General features: G+C 38.5%; 1 protein-coding gene across 1 annotated transcript in view; it reads left to right on the top strand.

Annotated features, from left to right (window-relative positions):
• ERBB4 (erb-b2 receptor tyrosine kinase 4) overlaps positions 1-17,421 on the top strand; it is a 1,304,701-nt gene that overhangs the window by 880,673 nt on the left and 406,607 nt on the right. The window contains exon 5 of the mRNA XM_006140094.3: positions 8,033-8,098. Within this exon, the coding sequence (XP_006140156.1) occupies positions 8,033-8,098 (66 nt within the window). The remainder of the gene's footprint in view (positions 1-8,032; positions 8,099-17,421) is intronic.

Raw genomic sequence — 17,421 nt, 5'->3', positions numbered from 1 at the left:
AGGAAATTGAGAAAGCAAGTTGCCAGGTCCAGTACTCCAACCGCCGTCAGCTGTGTGGGAATCCATCTGCTCTAACCACTATGGCACCTGCCAGCTTCTCAAATGCCATTACTAACTTTGAGAACTATGGCCTTAATTTTTGTTGCTGTTTTGTCTTACAGGGCAAATCATGTCATTTCAATGCTTAAAAGCATTGGTCAACTCCATAATATTTATGGAGTAAATTCTAAACTGTTCAGGGCTTTCACACTCCAACTGCTACTGCTTATACAGACTATGTTGGTTTTTTGTTTGTTTCTTTTTTTATTTTCTTAAGAGAGAATTTTGCTATAGAGAGCATGTGCTTGCCAGAGAGAGACAAAGAGACAAAAAGAAATCGCTCCCTGAGGGGATGGCCATGCCGCAGTCCCTTCTCCTCCATTCTCCTCTCTGGATCTTGGGCACGCATGCATATGTGCCTGCCATGAGTTTTCCAGGTCCAGGACTTGAATTGCAGTCAATTATGTGGGAGTCCAGTGACGTGACCATTACACCATCTGCTGGCCCTCAGACTTTATTTAAGAGACACTAAATTTCTCATTATGGCCCCAAAGAGTTGTCTTATCCATGCTCTGTGTCATTGCTTAGGCTTATCTTTCAGCCAGGAATTCCTCCTTCTCCTTCTCTACTGGACAAACTAGGCATGCAAGTCTAACAAAAATAACCACCCTTTTGCAGAGTCTTCTAAAATCCTTTCTCTTCATTTTTGTAATACCTATATTTTAAACAGATATTATGATGATCGTATTTATCTATTAATCTGCCTATTTCCTTGACCCTGAAAGTTCCTTGAAAGCAGGGTACTGATATATTCATCTTTTTTTTTCAAGAATTACTTACTTAACTTTATGTATTATTTAATTTACTATAGGACATGTGTACATCAAAAAGAGAGAGACAGAAAGTGAGAAGAAAAGCCACCTGGTCTTGAGCCACAGTCAGCCATGTAGTGTCCCGCATCATAACCAGCATGTCACCTGCTAACAGCAGAATTAGTCATCTTTTGATACACAGAGAAAGAATAAGGAAAGGTTTAGCATAGACTTTTAATAAATGTTAAACTTTTTTAAAAATTATATGATCATGAAAAGGATGTTACTGTTTTACTTTTTTTCCCCAGTGAAAGTAGTTTTAAGAGGTCAGAACTGCAAACGACTGAAAGGAAAATCCAGTGAGTTAATTGCATTTTCTTTATCAAAGGGAGTTGGAAAACTACCATAATCTTTTTTTTTTTTTTTTTTTTTAGAGGTTTTTGCTATAGGGCGTGTGTGCTTGCCAAAAGGACACAGACAGAAAGCAGGAAATCACACCCCATGGGGATTGGCCACACCATAATCCCTTCTCCTCCATTCTCTTCTCTGGATCTTGGGCATGCACACATATGCCCAGCATGAGTTTAAACCACCAAGTCCGGGACTTGAACTGCGGTCAACTACATGGGAGTCTAGTGACATATCCATTACACCAAATACTGGTCCTAGAACTTCCATAATCTTTTCTGGTTGCCAGTGACTTTATATTTTGTAACTCTTCAACCATTTTGCTGTATAACTTACAGAAAGTATTACAGAGGCAGATGTTGAATTTCATCTCCACTATCAGGTGGTCTCATAAAGAAGCAAAATGTCCAATATGAGCTTATTATCTTAAAGATATAAAAGTGACTGGGAATGTTAGCTAGCTCCTAAAAAATTATGAGGAAACCTCAAAACAAATATTAAAACATAATTAATCAGGCCATCCCATAGCCTGGCAGTTAAGGCAGCTGGATTCCACATGACTGAGCAATTGCATCTTGAACCTGGTGGTTTGAAAAAACACATTGGGCATATGTGTGTGTGTGTGTGCCAAAAATTCTGAAAGAAGTGAAGGTGAAGATACTGTGGCATGACCATGTCCCATGAGTTGCTTTCTTACTTTCTCTCTCTCCCTCTCTCTGTGTCCTTCTGGTGAATGCATGGGTCCTATGGCAACAACAACAAAATGCAACCATAATATTTGATAAGACTACACTTATTAATTATGCACAAAATTTAAATTAAGGTCACAAGCATGAAACTATAGTAAGTGGGTTAATTCAGGAACATGTTTTTGAGCAACATCTGAACAGGCGTTATCACATAAACAAAATCGTATGTGCTAACTTCCAGGACAAATAACACAGTGTCAAAGGAGAGGGGATTGCCTGTGAGTTAAAATAATACTGATGTGGAATAATCAGCAGTTCTTTTAAAAGGCTGAATTAGTTAGCAAAAATAGCAGAAGCATTTGTTTCAAATGTTTTCTTTTTTAATTTCATCTATTTGATTGAGTCAGAATGACAGGAGATATTAGTTTAAATAATTCTGCTATCACTAAGCCATATGGAAATGTCAGATTCTTCATTTTTAAGTGAAAACAGAGCATATTTTCTCACATAGCCTTAAAAGAATGATTGCAGTAAACAATGGGGGAAAAATCATGTAACAGGTTGAGACATGAAATGGGCAGATTTGGGCAGCACTGGCAAAGTCCCAAAACATTTCCATTTACATATTCTAGTATTTGACTAATTCCTGTCTTGGCAGTCTTCATTTAAAAAGCATACTCCTGGGAGAAGTAATTTATAAAACTAATTCACACTATAATGCTAGTGACATAAGATCTCTTTTCCTCATGAAACAAGACTCCTAAGGGTACTGCATTTCTAGAGAACAGAGGGAAGAAAGGAAGTCCCTAGTAAGACATTAGACCATAGTTAAAGCTTTTCTGTTTCTGTTAGAAGGAGACAAACAAGGAATCTTTCAGAAGTCATACTTATCCTGCTTGCTGAAATGTTCTGGGCTAATCTCATTTTAAATGTCACATAGATAAATCATTGTACAAGGAATTTAGCAGACTTCCGAGTCGCTAGGCATCACACTGGGAATGAGGTGGCTCAATCTGGCTTTGTCCAACTCTTTTTTCCTAGGCTAAGAGGCTGTTAAAAATTTAACTTTATTGGAGTCAGCAGATGGCATAGAAGTTATGTCACTGGACTCCTGCAGTTTGAGTCCTGGGTCTGGTATCCTGACATGCCAGATATGTGTGCATGCATGCCCCAAATCCTGAGTGGAGTATGGAGAAGAAGAAACTGTGGCATGGTCATCTCCCCTGCAAGGTGATTTCCACTTTCCTTCTCACTGTCTCTGTCTCTCTCTCTCCAGCGAACATACATAATCTAAGGCAAAAACCTCTAAAACACACACACACACACACACACACACACACAATTTAGTTTTGTTGTTTTTTTTTCCATTAAACCTATAGAAGATGAATATTATATACAAAGTAGTTATGACATTTTCCCTTTGAAATAATGCTGAATTAATTGTAAACTCTGTGAGGGTGGTAACCTCATAGAGCTCTAACTCGGTAGTTTATCTCCACTCCTTTTCTAGTACCTAACACAAGGAGCAAAGAAGGTGCATTCGAGGGAACCAGCAGTTAGCGTCATGGTTATGTTGCTGGACTCCCACGTAGTCGACTGCGGTTCGTGTCCCGGACCCGGTGGCTTAAAACTCACGCCGGGCGCGTGTGCGTGCGTGCCCAAGATCCCGAGAGGAGAATGGAGGAGAAGGGATTGTAGTGTGACCATCCCCCCTGGGGGGTGATTTCTCGCTTTCTGTCTCTATGTCTCTCTCTGTCTGTCTGGCGAACGCATGCGCCCTACAGTGAAAATCTCTCCAAAAAAAAAAAAAAAAAGAAGGTGCATTCGAAATAATTACAAATAGATAAATAGATGGAAGGAAGGTAAGAAGGAAAGCTTGGAGCAGGTTCTGTTGTTTTTCTCTATATTAGATAATTGGTATGGAAATCATTTATCTACCTCTTCATTTCTTTGGCACTTTTGTACAGCAGAAATTATGGAAACAAAAATCTTAAGTCTTATATTAAAACATAGTTAATTGTGCCAGCCTATGTTCTAGCGGTTTAGCCAGCCAGATTCCACATGGCCTACTGAGCAATTTGAGTCCTGAACCTGGTGGCTTCTAAAACATGCTGGGCACATGTGCGTGTGTGCCCAAAATCCTGAAAGGAGAAGGGAAAAGTGATGTAGAAAGACTGTGTCCCAGGTGAAGGGGAGTGCTTTTTCACTTTCCTTCTCTCTCTGTATCTATTGAGGGCATGCACTCTTTGGGGGAGGAGAGGTTGATCATAGTATCAGAATATTTCATAAAACTGTACTTATTAATGTTCCATAAGAATCAAACTAAGATCACAGGCATGACACTGTAATAAATTGCTTAGTTCAGTGACATCTCTGGTCAGAGAGTTAGGTTAGATATGTTAACAGTTAATTGCAGCGACTTAGTGAGAGCAGCATTAACACAAAGGCTATATATTACGCTGTTTGGAAGATCACAGTTGTGTTGAGCATCTGGGCATATTCCAGAGTCACAGCTCTAGAGAGATGCCGAGATAGAGAGAGAGCAACCATATATAGAACCACATTCCATTCAAAATCCGTTGGTGCATATGTGAGACTAGAATTCTGAAGTGTGGGGGTCAAGTGATCATTTCTTTGTCTCCAAAGAGGGTGGAGGGAGTATAAAACCAAATAAAATCTAAAAACCAAGCAAGAGAAGCATTTTCTTGTGGCTTCTTTTTATGGTAGTAATAGATATTTTGCTTAAATGTATTATAGATTGCTAACTAAAACTACCAAACAAGATTTCAGCAATCGAGGTTGAATTATTTAAATTTTTCTTGTGTCAGAGATACTTTATCATTTGTTTTCAAATACGTGGGCCTTGCTCTGATACTTCATCAAGAATCATTAACAATATTTCTAGTAATATGCTTTTCTGTTGAAATATTCATTTTGTAAGACAAATAATAATGTGATTGAATGTATGGAAGAAAATGAAATAAAAAAAAGGAAAGAAAAAAAAGAAAACATGAGGGAAAAGATAACAATAAATTAAGTTAATAATTATTTAAAATAAAATAAACATGTAATTTTCAAAAAATATACTTTTCTGTATCAAATCTGGGAGCAATTCTCTGGATGGTAAATTGACATGTCAAAGGAGAAGTTAAAAAATGTAATCCAATAGGAGGAGAATATTCAAAGTATTAATATGTTCATTACTGATGTCATTAGCTTCTCTTTTTCTTATTTATTTATTTATTTATTATTTTTTGGAGAGGTTTTTGCTATAGGGCATGTGCATTCGCCAGACAGAGAGAGACAGAGAGACAGAAAGCGAGAAATCACCCCCCAGGGGGGATGGTCACGCTGCAATCCCTTCTCCTCTGTTCTCCTCTCCGGATCTTGGGCACGCATGCACACGCGCCCAGCATGAGTTTTAAATCACCGGGTCCAGGATGTGGACCGTGGTCAACTACATGGGAGTCCAGCAACATAGCCATTACGCTAACTGCTGGTCTCATCTTTTTCTCTTGCTCTTCTACGTTTTCTTTTTCTTCCTTCCTTCTTTTCCTCCTTCTTTTCCTCTCTTTCTCTCTCTGTCTTTTTCTCTTTCTTTCTCTAACCAGATAGTATTCTGGACAGAAAGAAAAGAGCTAAATATTTTATTAGCCCCAAACACAATTTAAAAAGTCATAGATTAAGTAATAGATCACCCTCTGCTTCAGAGATCTTCACTTAACAGACCACTTAATGGGTCAATGTAAAGGATGTTAGTATGTCTAAGAAAAACACATTAACATTAGCTACTTTCTCATAAAATGTTTGAACGCTAAAAAGTTTTCACTTTTCCCATTGTGTCTCACAGTCCTTGCTCATTTCCGCTGCTATAAATCAATTTAGATTTATTAGCTTTGTACAAAGAACTCGAGTAAGTTTTTAATAATAATTATCATTATCGCTGATTAAAGTTATATTGTTAGGCCAGATGGAGTTCTTTTCCTGTCATGTAGAATGAATTTGCATTATGTAGTTATAGTGTGTTTAGATCTAAATAAACAGATGGCAAAGTGACAGGATATTATACACTGGTGACGTCAGTAGCTGTGCTTCACAATCAGAATTGCTTCAAATAAACTGTTGTAGCAAGAATCTTGAGACTTTCTAAAACAACGACTTGAATTGAACCTGAGGATTGGATTAACTTGGAAACGTTATTGTTTGCTTCCAAGAGTAGACCGTCAAGATGGTTTGAGATTCAGTCAGAGAAAGTATATGCTGAATCTGTCTCTTCTTTGAAAATTATATTTCTTCCATGAGTCAGACAGAGAGACAGACAGAATCCTTAGCTGGGTCTTAATGTTGTAAGTGCAGCTTACAACCCACCCCAGATCACTGGCACACTTGGATGAACCTGGGACCTTCCTATTTGGATAAGTCTCACAGTGCATAAGATACTGCAACTACGTCACCATCTAGCCCCTGAATCTCCCTCTTAAGTGTGTAAGAACTTAAGTTCACTTAGGTAGTAAGCATAGACTTCCTCAGCCAGTTTCAAGAAGGTGGAGAACCTCCGTATTGTAAGAACTTCCAAGGTGAAGATTTAAAATCTCTGGGTAAAGGAAAGATGACAATATGTGACACAACATTATTTGGTAATTTTTACAATGTATTTAACTTGGTTAAATACTTTGAATCCTATTTACAATTAAAATTAGGAAATTAATATAGAAGTTTTAAATAAGAAGTGCATTATAGAAAATTTAGCCTAATGACTTTTTTTTTTTTTTGAGAGATTTTCACTGTAGGGCGCGTGCACTCGCCAGACAGACAGAGAGAGACATAGAGACAGAAAGCGAGAAATCACCCCCCAGGGGGGATGGTCACGCCGCAATACCTTCTCCTCCATTCTCCTCTCCGGATCTTGGGCACGCACGCACACGCGCCCGGCGTGAGTTTTAAGCCACCGGGTCCAGGACACGAACCACGGTCGACTACGTGGGAGTCCAGCGACATAGCCATTACGCTAACTGCTGGTTCCCTAGCCTAATGATTTTTGAAGTTTATTTTTCTTTTTAAAACTGAGCCATGTGCCATAAGAAATTAAGGGAACCTATGAAACTATGAAGCAAACTTCATAGCAATTGACATGGTTTTTAGCTAATCTTCTTTTTGTTGGGACTGTATGGGAATTTGTCTGCGGGACAACTATTTATTGAGACAAATGCACTAAAGTAGATGAAGATGCCACTGTAAGAGGAAAAGGCTGTTTTTTGGAAGTGCAGATGGTATCAAGAAGAATTTGAAAAACATATATATTAAATAATTGAAATTAAGCTTTTTGAAAAAGTGAACTTTTTCTCATGCTTGCTGTTCCTTTTATTCTGATGGTTTGGCATGTATTTGCAAGAATTTGTTCTTGTTTTCAAAGACTTCAACTTTTTTTAACCATTTAATTTTTTTTTTTTTTTTTGGTAAAGGGCACGTGCGCTCGCCAGACAGAGAGAGACAGAAAGAGAGAAATCACCCCCCAGGGGGGATAGCCACACCGCAATCCCTTCTCCTCCATTCTCCTCTCGGGATCTTGGGCACGCATGCACATGTGCCCGGCATGAGTTTTAAACCACCGGAACCGGGACACGAACCGCAATGGACTACGTGGGAGTCCAGCAACATAGCCATTACGCTAACTGCTGGTCCCGCCATTTAATTTTTAATATCTGTTGGCATCGATAAGCTGTGAACTTTGGAAACTATGTTAATTAGAATAGAATAATAGAATAATGTTCAACAGTCAAAGTGAAGCTCATTTAATATAATGCCTTCTGACTTTTTGAGATAATTAAAAAAATTAATTTACGTCTTTTTCTTATAAAATAATGAAAGGTTTTTTGAGTACCAGGAGATTGTACTTTGGTTGCACATATATTGAACATTCTGGCTTTGTTGCTTAAGTGGGGATTTTATGGGCTATGTTTCAACTCTAGTATAGCATAAAAACCCTCATAAAGAAACAGAGTGTTTCTTTTGAGGAGTAACTTCTAGTTAAGGAGTGCAAGATTATCACATGCATGTTCTTTTTCCCTTTTCTCTGCTCTACAGGTGGACGTTGCCATAAGTCGTGTACTGGCCGATGCTGGGGACCCACAGAAAATCATTGCCAAACTTGTAAGTGATCAACAGTGAGAAAAGTTAGGTTTAAAGTGAATGTGGAATTTTAATAATTGGTGCTTTTCACACTTTTGGTCATCAATACATAAAAATGAACTTTTGTCTCTTTGTGGTAAATTTGCTTCTGTCCAAGTAACTACCTCATTTCATTGCTTTCAATGAAACATGATATATAATTGCCTTTTTTCTATTTCTTTGTGGTTTCTAGGTTAATGATCTCAACAGCACAGCTGTAGTGATATTTGCAATGACTTCAGAGTCTGTGCTTTAGTAAAAGTAGATCTAAAGTGCAAAATGAGAACAAGTAGATTTAAGGTTAACTGGATATCTTAGTAGTTTTGCCAAGTAGTTATATCACTATTCATTCATTAGAAAAAGAAAGAGTTAAATCAAAGTACCAGACACATTCTTCACAGATCTAGACAAGACAATAATAAAATTCATCTGGAATCATAAAAGACCCTGTATTGCCAAAGCAATTCTACACAAGAAGAGTGGAGTGGGTGGCATCTTACTCCCTGACCCAAAAATATACTACAAATCTGTGGTAATCAAAACAGCATGGTACTAGCACAGAAACAGACACGTGGACCAATGGAACAGAATAGAGTCCCAAGAAATAAATTCCCACACATAGAGTCAACTGATTTTTGACAAGGGGTACCAGTCAATTCAGTGGGAAAAGGAAAACCTCTTCAGCAAATGGTGCTGGAAAAACTGGATTTCCACTTGCAGAAAGATGAATCTGAACCCCTACCTCTCACCTTTGACAAAAATCAAGTCAAGGTGGATCAAGGATCTAAATCTAAGACCTCAAACTATAAAGCTGCTCCTGGAAAACACTGGGAAAACTCTGGGAGGCATTGGGGTAGGGAAGGACTTCTTAAATAAGACCCTCAAAGCACAGTTGATCATCCCCAAAATAGACAAGTGGGATTACATCAGATTAAGAAATTTATGAATGGCAAAAGATGCAGTAATTAGTGAGAATAGACAGCCCTCAGAATGGGAGAATATTTTTGTAAATTATGCATCAGATAAGGGACTGATAACCAGAATATACAAGGATCTCAAGCTGTTGTTTGGAAAAATAAAAAATGATCAACCCTATTAAAGGATGGGAGAAGGAGTTGATAAAACAACTCTCTAAAGATGACATACGAATAGCCATAAGGCATATGAAAATGTGCTCAACATCCCTCATCTTAAGGAAAATGCAGATCAAAACAAGAATTAGGTACCACCTAACCCCAGTCAGAATGTCTAAGATTAAAAAACAAACAAACAAACAAACAAAAATTATAAGTGTTGGTGTGGGTGTGGTGAAAGGGGAACTCTTTTACATTGCTGTTGGGAATGTAAATTGGTCCAGCCACTGTGGAGAACAATTTGGAGATTCCTCAAAAATCTACAAATAGGAATACCATATGATCCAGCAATACTCCTCAGTATCTACCCAAAGGACAGAAGAATTCTTCATTGGAAAAGTGCTTGCACATCGATGTTTCCTGCAGCACTATTCACAATTGCTAAGACATGGAACCAACCCAAATGCCCCTCTATGTATGAATGGATTTAAAAACTGTGGCACACATACATAATGGAATATTATTCAGCCATAAAACCCAACAAAACCCTGGATTTTGACAGAAAGTGGAAGAATATGGAAGATGTTACTGCTGAGTAAAGCAAGCCAGGCTATGAAGGAGAGATATTGTATGTCTCTACTTAATAAATACCAAATGTCTGCACTCTATGACTGAAACTGATTGACTAAAAGATATACAAACACAAGAGATGGGTGTGAATGCCAGATGTGGTGTGTGTGGAGGAGTGGGACCTAGGGAAGGACATTTGGAGGAGGATACAGAGGCAGAGCATTGACAGGACGCGGAGGTGTGGTGTTATCTGTTGAAGATATTTTGAACAACTGGACTGGGGAGAAATGTTCACATATTGAAATGTTCACTTCATAAGCTAAACAATGTCATTGAATGTATATAAAAATAAATATCAAAAAAAGGAAAAAGAAAAAGAGTTATATATACACATATATTTTATATATATCTATTATATTTCAGTTCTGTTCTATTCGTTTTTTAGAGGTTTTTACCATAGGGTACATGTGCTGGCCAGAGAGAGAGAAAGAGAAAGACAGAGTCAGTGAGAAGGAAAGAAATCACCCCTTATGGGGGATAGTGACACTGCAATACTTTCTCCTCTGTTCTCCTGGGATCTAGGGCACACATGTACGTGCGCCCAATGTGATTTTCAAGCCACCAGGTCTGGGATTTGAACCAAGGTCTACCATGTGGGAGTCCAGTGATATAAACAGTATGCTGGCCCCTATTCCCATCTCTGTTCTAAAACATAGGGATATAAACTCTGAATTATAGCTATAGATTCATTTTTGTTAACAATAAATCTTGCCTTTAGTGTATATTGCTTCTTAGATTAGTTTTTTTAGCTAAAATAAATATGAAGCTATCATTACTAAGACATTTCAAAACAAATCATGCTGAATATTAAGAAAAATATCTATTCTTTTCAGCATCCTTAAATTCATTTGATACTCTCAAACAGGCGCTAAACTTTCATTAAGCTAAATATAAATGGTTTCTTTAAAAATAAAAGCAAAATCCCCTATGCAAATGGTAAACACTATTCTTGTTGCAGTAACAACAGCTAAATTATATACAGAAAAGAGTGCAGTGACAATGCGAAATGTATTTTTTTATTAGCATAGAAGACAGGAAATATTATTGAAGATTTGAACATACAAATATTAGACATTGTGAAAATTGATTAGGCTGTTAAATGAAGGTTTAGAGATTTTAAGTTATCTCGGTTTGTGATATTTGCTAGCTGCTATTTCAGTAAAGAAAGGAAGAAAAGAGCGGGCCCCATAGCATAGTGGTTAAGCACTGCACAGAGGAAGTCAGATCCCACTGGGCTAACCAGAAATGCACAGGGTATAAGTGAGTTCTCAGGATCTGATGTGGCAGAGAATTGGAGGGATAAAGATTGCATCGTAGCCAGGCACTGCTGGGGTTGCTCTCTCTCTCTAGCTCTCTCTCACTCGCTCTCTCTCTTTTTCTCTCCTCTCTCATGCTTACCACGTATCATATGGCATTAAAAAACAAACAAATAAAACCCAAAAAACCCACAAACTTTATTGTGAGCTGCCAGAAAAAAACAGTATAGGAAAAGGTATAATATACTTAATGATAAATGATGACTTTTAAAAATGCATAATCATTCTCATATTTAAAATCTGAAAATATAAAGTGTCTTCCTATCTGTGTCCCACAAGTCACTCATGAGCAACAAATATTGGTTATTAGAGTGGATTTGTTCAAAGATGATTTAGGCATATCTAAGGAAGTATATGCCCCAGACATTTTTATTCAAATTTCAGCATGCTTTGCCTATTGTCCTATGGCATGATTCTTCTAAACCATGCATATACGTATAAGAGGAATTATTTGTGGTATTAATTCCTAGAAGTGGAATTTGTAAGGTCATGCACATGAGTATTTGCAGTTTGATAAGGATCATCAACCTGGAGGTTTTGTTCTCTGTAGAGGTTGTAACAATTACCTCTGCCTGTAGCAATGTGTACGAACGCCTGTCCCCCTATTTCCTGGACAATGCGGTGCAATATCAAACTTCTGGGTCCTTTTCAAAGAGTTAGATGAAACGTAGTATCTCAGTGTAGATTTAAATTAACTTATCTAGTAGAGATCATATTTTAAGGCCAGAAAGTTTTGACAAGAATTTTAAACAGGAGTCTAAAGTAAGATTAGATGACTTTGCGAAGTTCCTTCACTACAGTATTTGGAGCTAATGTTTCAGGAAAATCAAGTTAAAAATAAGTTGCACACAATTCTGGGATGACACTGATTGGTCATTTGAAAGAAGCTGAGATCCTTAATATATTAAAAAAAAAAAAAAGACTAATTGCAATCTTTGTGATGGTGTTGCAAGAAACCACGGAAGTCATTAATGTGTATAGAGCTCCTCTGGTCATTTCATGGCAAAAACATCTGAGTTTCCAACTTAAAAATGGGCATTTACAGGGCGAGTAGGTGGCGTGGTGGACTCCCACATAGTCAACTGTTGTTCAAGTCCTGGACCTGGTGACTTGCTTTCTCACTTTCTCTCTGTCTCTCTCTCTCTCTCATGTCCCTCTTTGGTCAAATTAAAATATAAATAAATAAATAAATAAATAAAGTTAAATAAAATAAAAGTTAAATAAAGTTAAATAAAATAATTCTTTTATGAGAATGAGCGTTTACACTAGCAGATGGCACAGCAGTTACATCGCTGGACTCCCACATGGCTGACAGTGATTCAAGTTCCAGAACCTATGGCTTGAAAATCATGCCAGGCTCATATGTGTTGTGTGTCCAAGATCCTGGGAGGAGAATGGAAGAGAAGGAATTGCAGCTTGATCATCCTCACGAAGAGTGATTTCTCTTTCCTTCTCATTGTATCTGCCTCTCTCTGTCTCCAGTGAGTGCACATGCCCTAATTGCAGCTTGATCATCCTCACGAAGAGTGATTTCTCTTTCCTTCTCATTGTATCTGCCTCTCTCTGTCTCCAGTGAGTGCACATGCCCTAAGGCGAAACCTTCCTAAAAAAAATGAGTGTTTACTCATTCGCTCACTCACATACTTTATTTCACAAAGTGACTTCTGGATGGTCTGCTTGTTGCTCTCTCCCTCTGTCTGGTATCCAACTTGGAGAGTGGAGTCTCAGTCCCACTAGGCATGCTTAGGCTAGCAAGGGATTCATGGGATTCATGCTAGACCAGAGAATGAAAGAGAGCTTAGATTTGAGAGATGTTGGTATGGGTCTCTTTCTTTTGTTGGGTAGGGGGATTTAAGACACCTGCTGTAGTATATGTTTCTCCTCCAGTACTGGATCCAGAGCAGAATGACTTTCTCCCACCACTTTTCTGAGCTCTCTTTTGGTTGCCTCATGCATTATTTCTAGAGTTTGTAGTTGTACTTAATGGCAAGGAGAAACAGGCCCATCTTTTCTAGACCAAAGTCTCAAATAGTACTTTCGATAATACTCTTAAGTCCATATGTGTCTCATTTTATGTGTTTTTGTGTATTTTTGTAGACCACAAGATGCAATAGTATAGTTAGATTGTGTGTGTGTGTGTGTGTGTGTGTATCATAGATAGAAGGTAAAAAACATTCTGATTTGAGGACCAGCAGTTATAGTAATGGCTATGTCGCTGGACTCCCATGTAGTCAACCACGGTTTGAGTCTCAGACTCGGTGGCTTAAAACTCACGCCAGGCATGTGTGTGTGCGTGCCCAAGATCCTGAGAGGAGAATGGAGGAGAAGGGATTGCAGCGTGGCCATTCTTGCTTTCTGTCTCTCTCTGTCTGGCGAGCGCACACGCCCTATGGCAAAAACTTCTCCCCCAAAAAAAAAAAAAAACAAAAAAACATTCTGATTTGGATGTATGAGAAAAGGCTTAGACATTATATATTATGATGCAATGAGGAAATACCATACTTGGGTTTTCCCTACTTTGATTAAAAAATAAATTTTCCTTTAATTTATACAGTGCTCAAAATTCTGAAACTTTTCATTTATTTGAGTAGATCCAATTATGTTGGCCCAAACGTATAAAATTCCTCATTTCCATCAATATCTCTTAGTATTAAAGCAGAGAGTTTTAGGATGATTCCCATGCAGACACACGGTTTTGCCTGAGAATGACTCCCTTCTAGAGACTCAGTCTCTGTCACCATGTTTACCCTGTGTGAGTCTTTACCCTTAGTCACAGGGCAGTGCTTCTTGAGCAGAGGTGTTTTTTTTTTTTTTTCTGTAGAGGTTGTAACAATTACCTCTGCCTGTAGCAATGTGTACGAACGCCTGTCCCCCTATTTCCTGGACAATGCGGTGCAATATCAAACTTCTGGGTCCTTTTCAAAGAGTTAGATGAAACGTAGTATCTCAGTGTAGATTTAAATTAACTTATCTAGTAGAGATCATATTTTAAGGCCAGAAAGTTTTGACAAGAATTTTAAACAGGAGTCTAAAGTAAGATTAGATGACTTTGCGAAGTTCCTTCACTACAGTATTTGGAGCTAATGTTTCAGGAAAATCAAGTTAAAAATAAGTTGCACACAATTCTGGGATGACACTGATTGGTCATTTGAAAGAAGCTGAGATCCTTAATATATTAAAAAAAAAAAAAAGACTAATTGCAATCTTTGTGATGGTGTTGCAAGAAACCACGGAAGTCATTAATGTGTATAGAGCTCCTCTGGTCATTTCATGGCAAAAACATCTGAGTTTCCAACTTAAAAATGGGCATTTACAGGGCGAGTAGGTGGCGTGGTGGACTCCCACATAGTCAACTGTTGTTCAAGTCCTGGACCTGGTGACTTGCTTTCTCACTTTCTCTCTGTCTCTCTCTCTCTCTCATGTCCCTCTTTGGTCAAATTAAAATATAAATAAATAAATAAATAAATAAAGTTAAATAAAATAAAAGTTAAATAAAGTTAAATAAAATAATTCTTTTATGAGAATGAGCGTTTACACTAGCAGATGGCACAGCAGTTACATCGCTGGACTCCCACATGGCTGACAGTGATTCAAGTTCCAGAACCTATGGCTTGAAAATCATGCCAGGCTCATATGTGTTGTGTGTCCAAGATCCTGGGAGGAGAATGGAAGAGAAGGAATTGCAGCTTGATCATCCTCACGAAGAGTGATTTCTCTTTCCTTCTCATTGTATCTGCCTCTCTCTGTCTCCAGTGAGTGCACATGCCCTAAGGCGAAACCTTCCTAAAAAAAATGAGTGTTTACTCATTCGCTCACTCACATACTTTATTTCACAAAGTGACTTCTGGATGGTCTGCTTGTTGCTCTCTCCCTCTGTCTGGTATCCAACTTGGAGAGTGGAGTCTCAGTCCCACTAGGCATGCTTAGGCTAGCAAGGGATTCATGGGATTCATGCTAGACCAGAGAATGAAAGAGAGCTTAGATTTGAGAGATGTTGGTATGGGTCTCTTTCTTTTGTTGGGTAGGGGGATTTAAGACACCTGCTGTAGTATATGTTTCTCCTCCAGTACTGGATCCAGAGCAGAATGACTTTCTCCCACCACTTTTCTGAGCTCTCTTTTGGTTGCCTCATGCATTATTTCTAGAGTTTGTAGTTGTACTTAATGGCAAGGAGAAACAGGCCCATCTTTTCTAGACCAAAGTCTCAAATAGTACTTTCGATAATACTCTTAAGTCCATATGTGTCTCATTTTATGTGTTTTTGTGTATTTTTGTAGACCACAAGATGCAATAGTATAGTTAGATTGTGTGTGTGTGTGTGTGTGTGTGTATCATAGATAGAAGGTAAAAAACATTCTGATTTGAGGACCAGCAGTTATAGTAATGGCTATGTCGCTGGACTCCCATGTAGTCAACCACGGTTTGAGTCTCAGACTCGGTGGCTTAAAACTCACGCCAGGCATGTGTGTGTGCGTGCCCAAGATCCTGAGAGGAGAATGGAGGAGAAGGGATTGCAGCGTGGCCATTCTTGCTTTCTGTCTCTCTCTGTCTGGCGAGCGCACACGCCCTATGGCAAAAACTTCTCCCAAAAAAAAAAAAAAAACAAAAACATTCTGATTTGGATGTATGAGAAAAGGCTTAGACATTATATATTATGATGCAATGAGGAAATACCATACTTGGGTTTTCCCTACTTTGATTAAAAAATAAATTTTCCTTTAATTTATACAGTGCTCAAAATTCTGAAACTTTTCATTTATTTGAGTAGATCCAATTATGTTGGCCCAAACGTATAAAATTCCTCATTTCCATCAATATCTCTTAGTATTAAAGCAGAGAGTTTTAGGATGATTCCCATGCAGACACACGGTTTTGCCTGAGAATGACTCCCTTCTAGAGACTCAGTCTCTGTCACCATGTTTACCCTGTGTGAGTCTTTACCCTTAGTCACAGGGCAGTGCTTCTTGAGCAGAGGTGTTTTTTTTTTTTCCCAAGGGACAGTTGGTAGTGTGTAAATATTTTTTGTTGTCACAACAAGGTCCTGAGCAGCCAGTGGTAGTAATAAGGGATGCTGCCAGTATCTCAGGACACACAGGAGAGTCCCTCCCACCCCCAGTCAAACAAAAATTATTCAGCAAAAAAATGTTATTAGTGCCACAAGTTGAGAAACATTATAGTACAAGCATGTAATTGATCTTAGACTAAACCAACCAAATGATCGTCTCAGAGCATTTAGATTTGAGACCCCAAAATGCCGTTTACACTACCTTAGAAACTTGAACCTGAAGACTCTTTAAACCTGCTGTGTTCTACATTTTTTTAGAGAGATTTTTGCTATAGAGCACTTGTGCTCATCAGAAAGAGAGAGAGAAAGTGAAAAATCACCTTCCAGGAGGATGATCATGCCACAATCACTTCTCCTTTATCCTCTGAGGATTTGGGGTATGCATACACATGCCCTCAGCATCTGTTTCAAGCAGCCAAGTCCAGGACCCAGACCATGGTCAACTACATGGGGGTCCAGTGACGTGACTATTATGCCTTCTGCTGGTGCCATGGTTTGCGTTTTTGATCTATGGATGTTAGTGAAAAGCAGAAATATCCAATCCTTAAAGACAGTGAAAAATAAAGCAGCCATGCAGGCTGTTGGGGAAAGAGAATAGATTTGTTTTTGTGAGTTTTCCTTTTTATGAGTTTTCCATTCTGGATCTCTGGCCTTATGAGGTGCAGCTGCACTTTTCATCCTAACAGCCTTAGGAAACATGGAGTTCTTTCTCTCAAAAAACAAACAAACAAAAACAAACAAACAAACAAAAAAAGGACCAGCAGATAGCAGAATGGGTACATCACTGGACTCCCACATAGTCACCTCCAGTTCGAGTCCTGGCCTCAGTAGCTTAAAACTCATGCCAAGCGAGTGTGTGTGCATGCCAAATTCCCAAGAAGAAAATGGGAGAGAAGGGATTGTGGTATTGCCGTCCTCACTCGGGGGTGATTTCTTGTTTCTGTCTTTCTCTACCTCTCTGGAGATTGAACACGCCCTATAGCAAACATCTCTCTTTAAAAAAAAAAAAAAAAAAAAAAAAAAACTGGTGTTCTTCTGGTACATTTGAATGAAATTTTGCTCACCAAGTTGGGACAGGAGGAAATCTTGACTGAAAAATCACTAAAGGACAGTGTGGTGGCAACAGTAGGATCACACTACTGTGCAATGCTGGAGCCTTAAGAGGGTCTTGGGTTCATGTCCTTAGGCCTCCCTGTACATGATGGGCACACATGTGTGAAT

Source organism: Tupaia chinensis, unplaced genomic scaffold, assembly GCF_000334495.1.
Source record: "Tupaia chinensis unplaced genomic scaffold, TupChi_1.0 Scaffold000018_1, whole genome shotgun sequence".
Classification (NCBI taxonomy): Eukaryota; Metazoa; Chordata; class Mammalia; order Scandentia; family Tupaiidae; genus Tupaia; species Tupaia belangeri.
The sequence above is the reverse complement of the archived record's forward strand: the minus strand, read 5'-3'. Positions and strand labels throughout refer to the sequence as shown.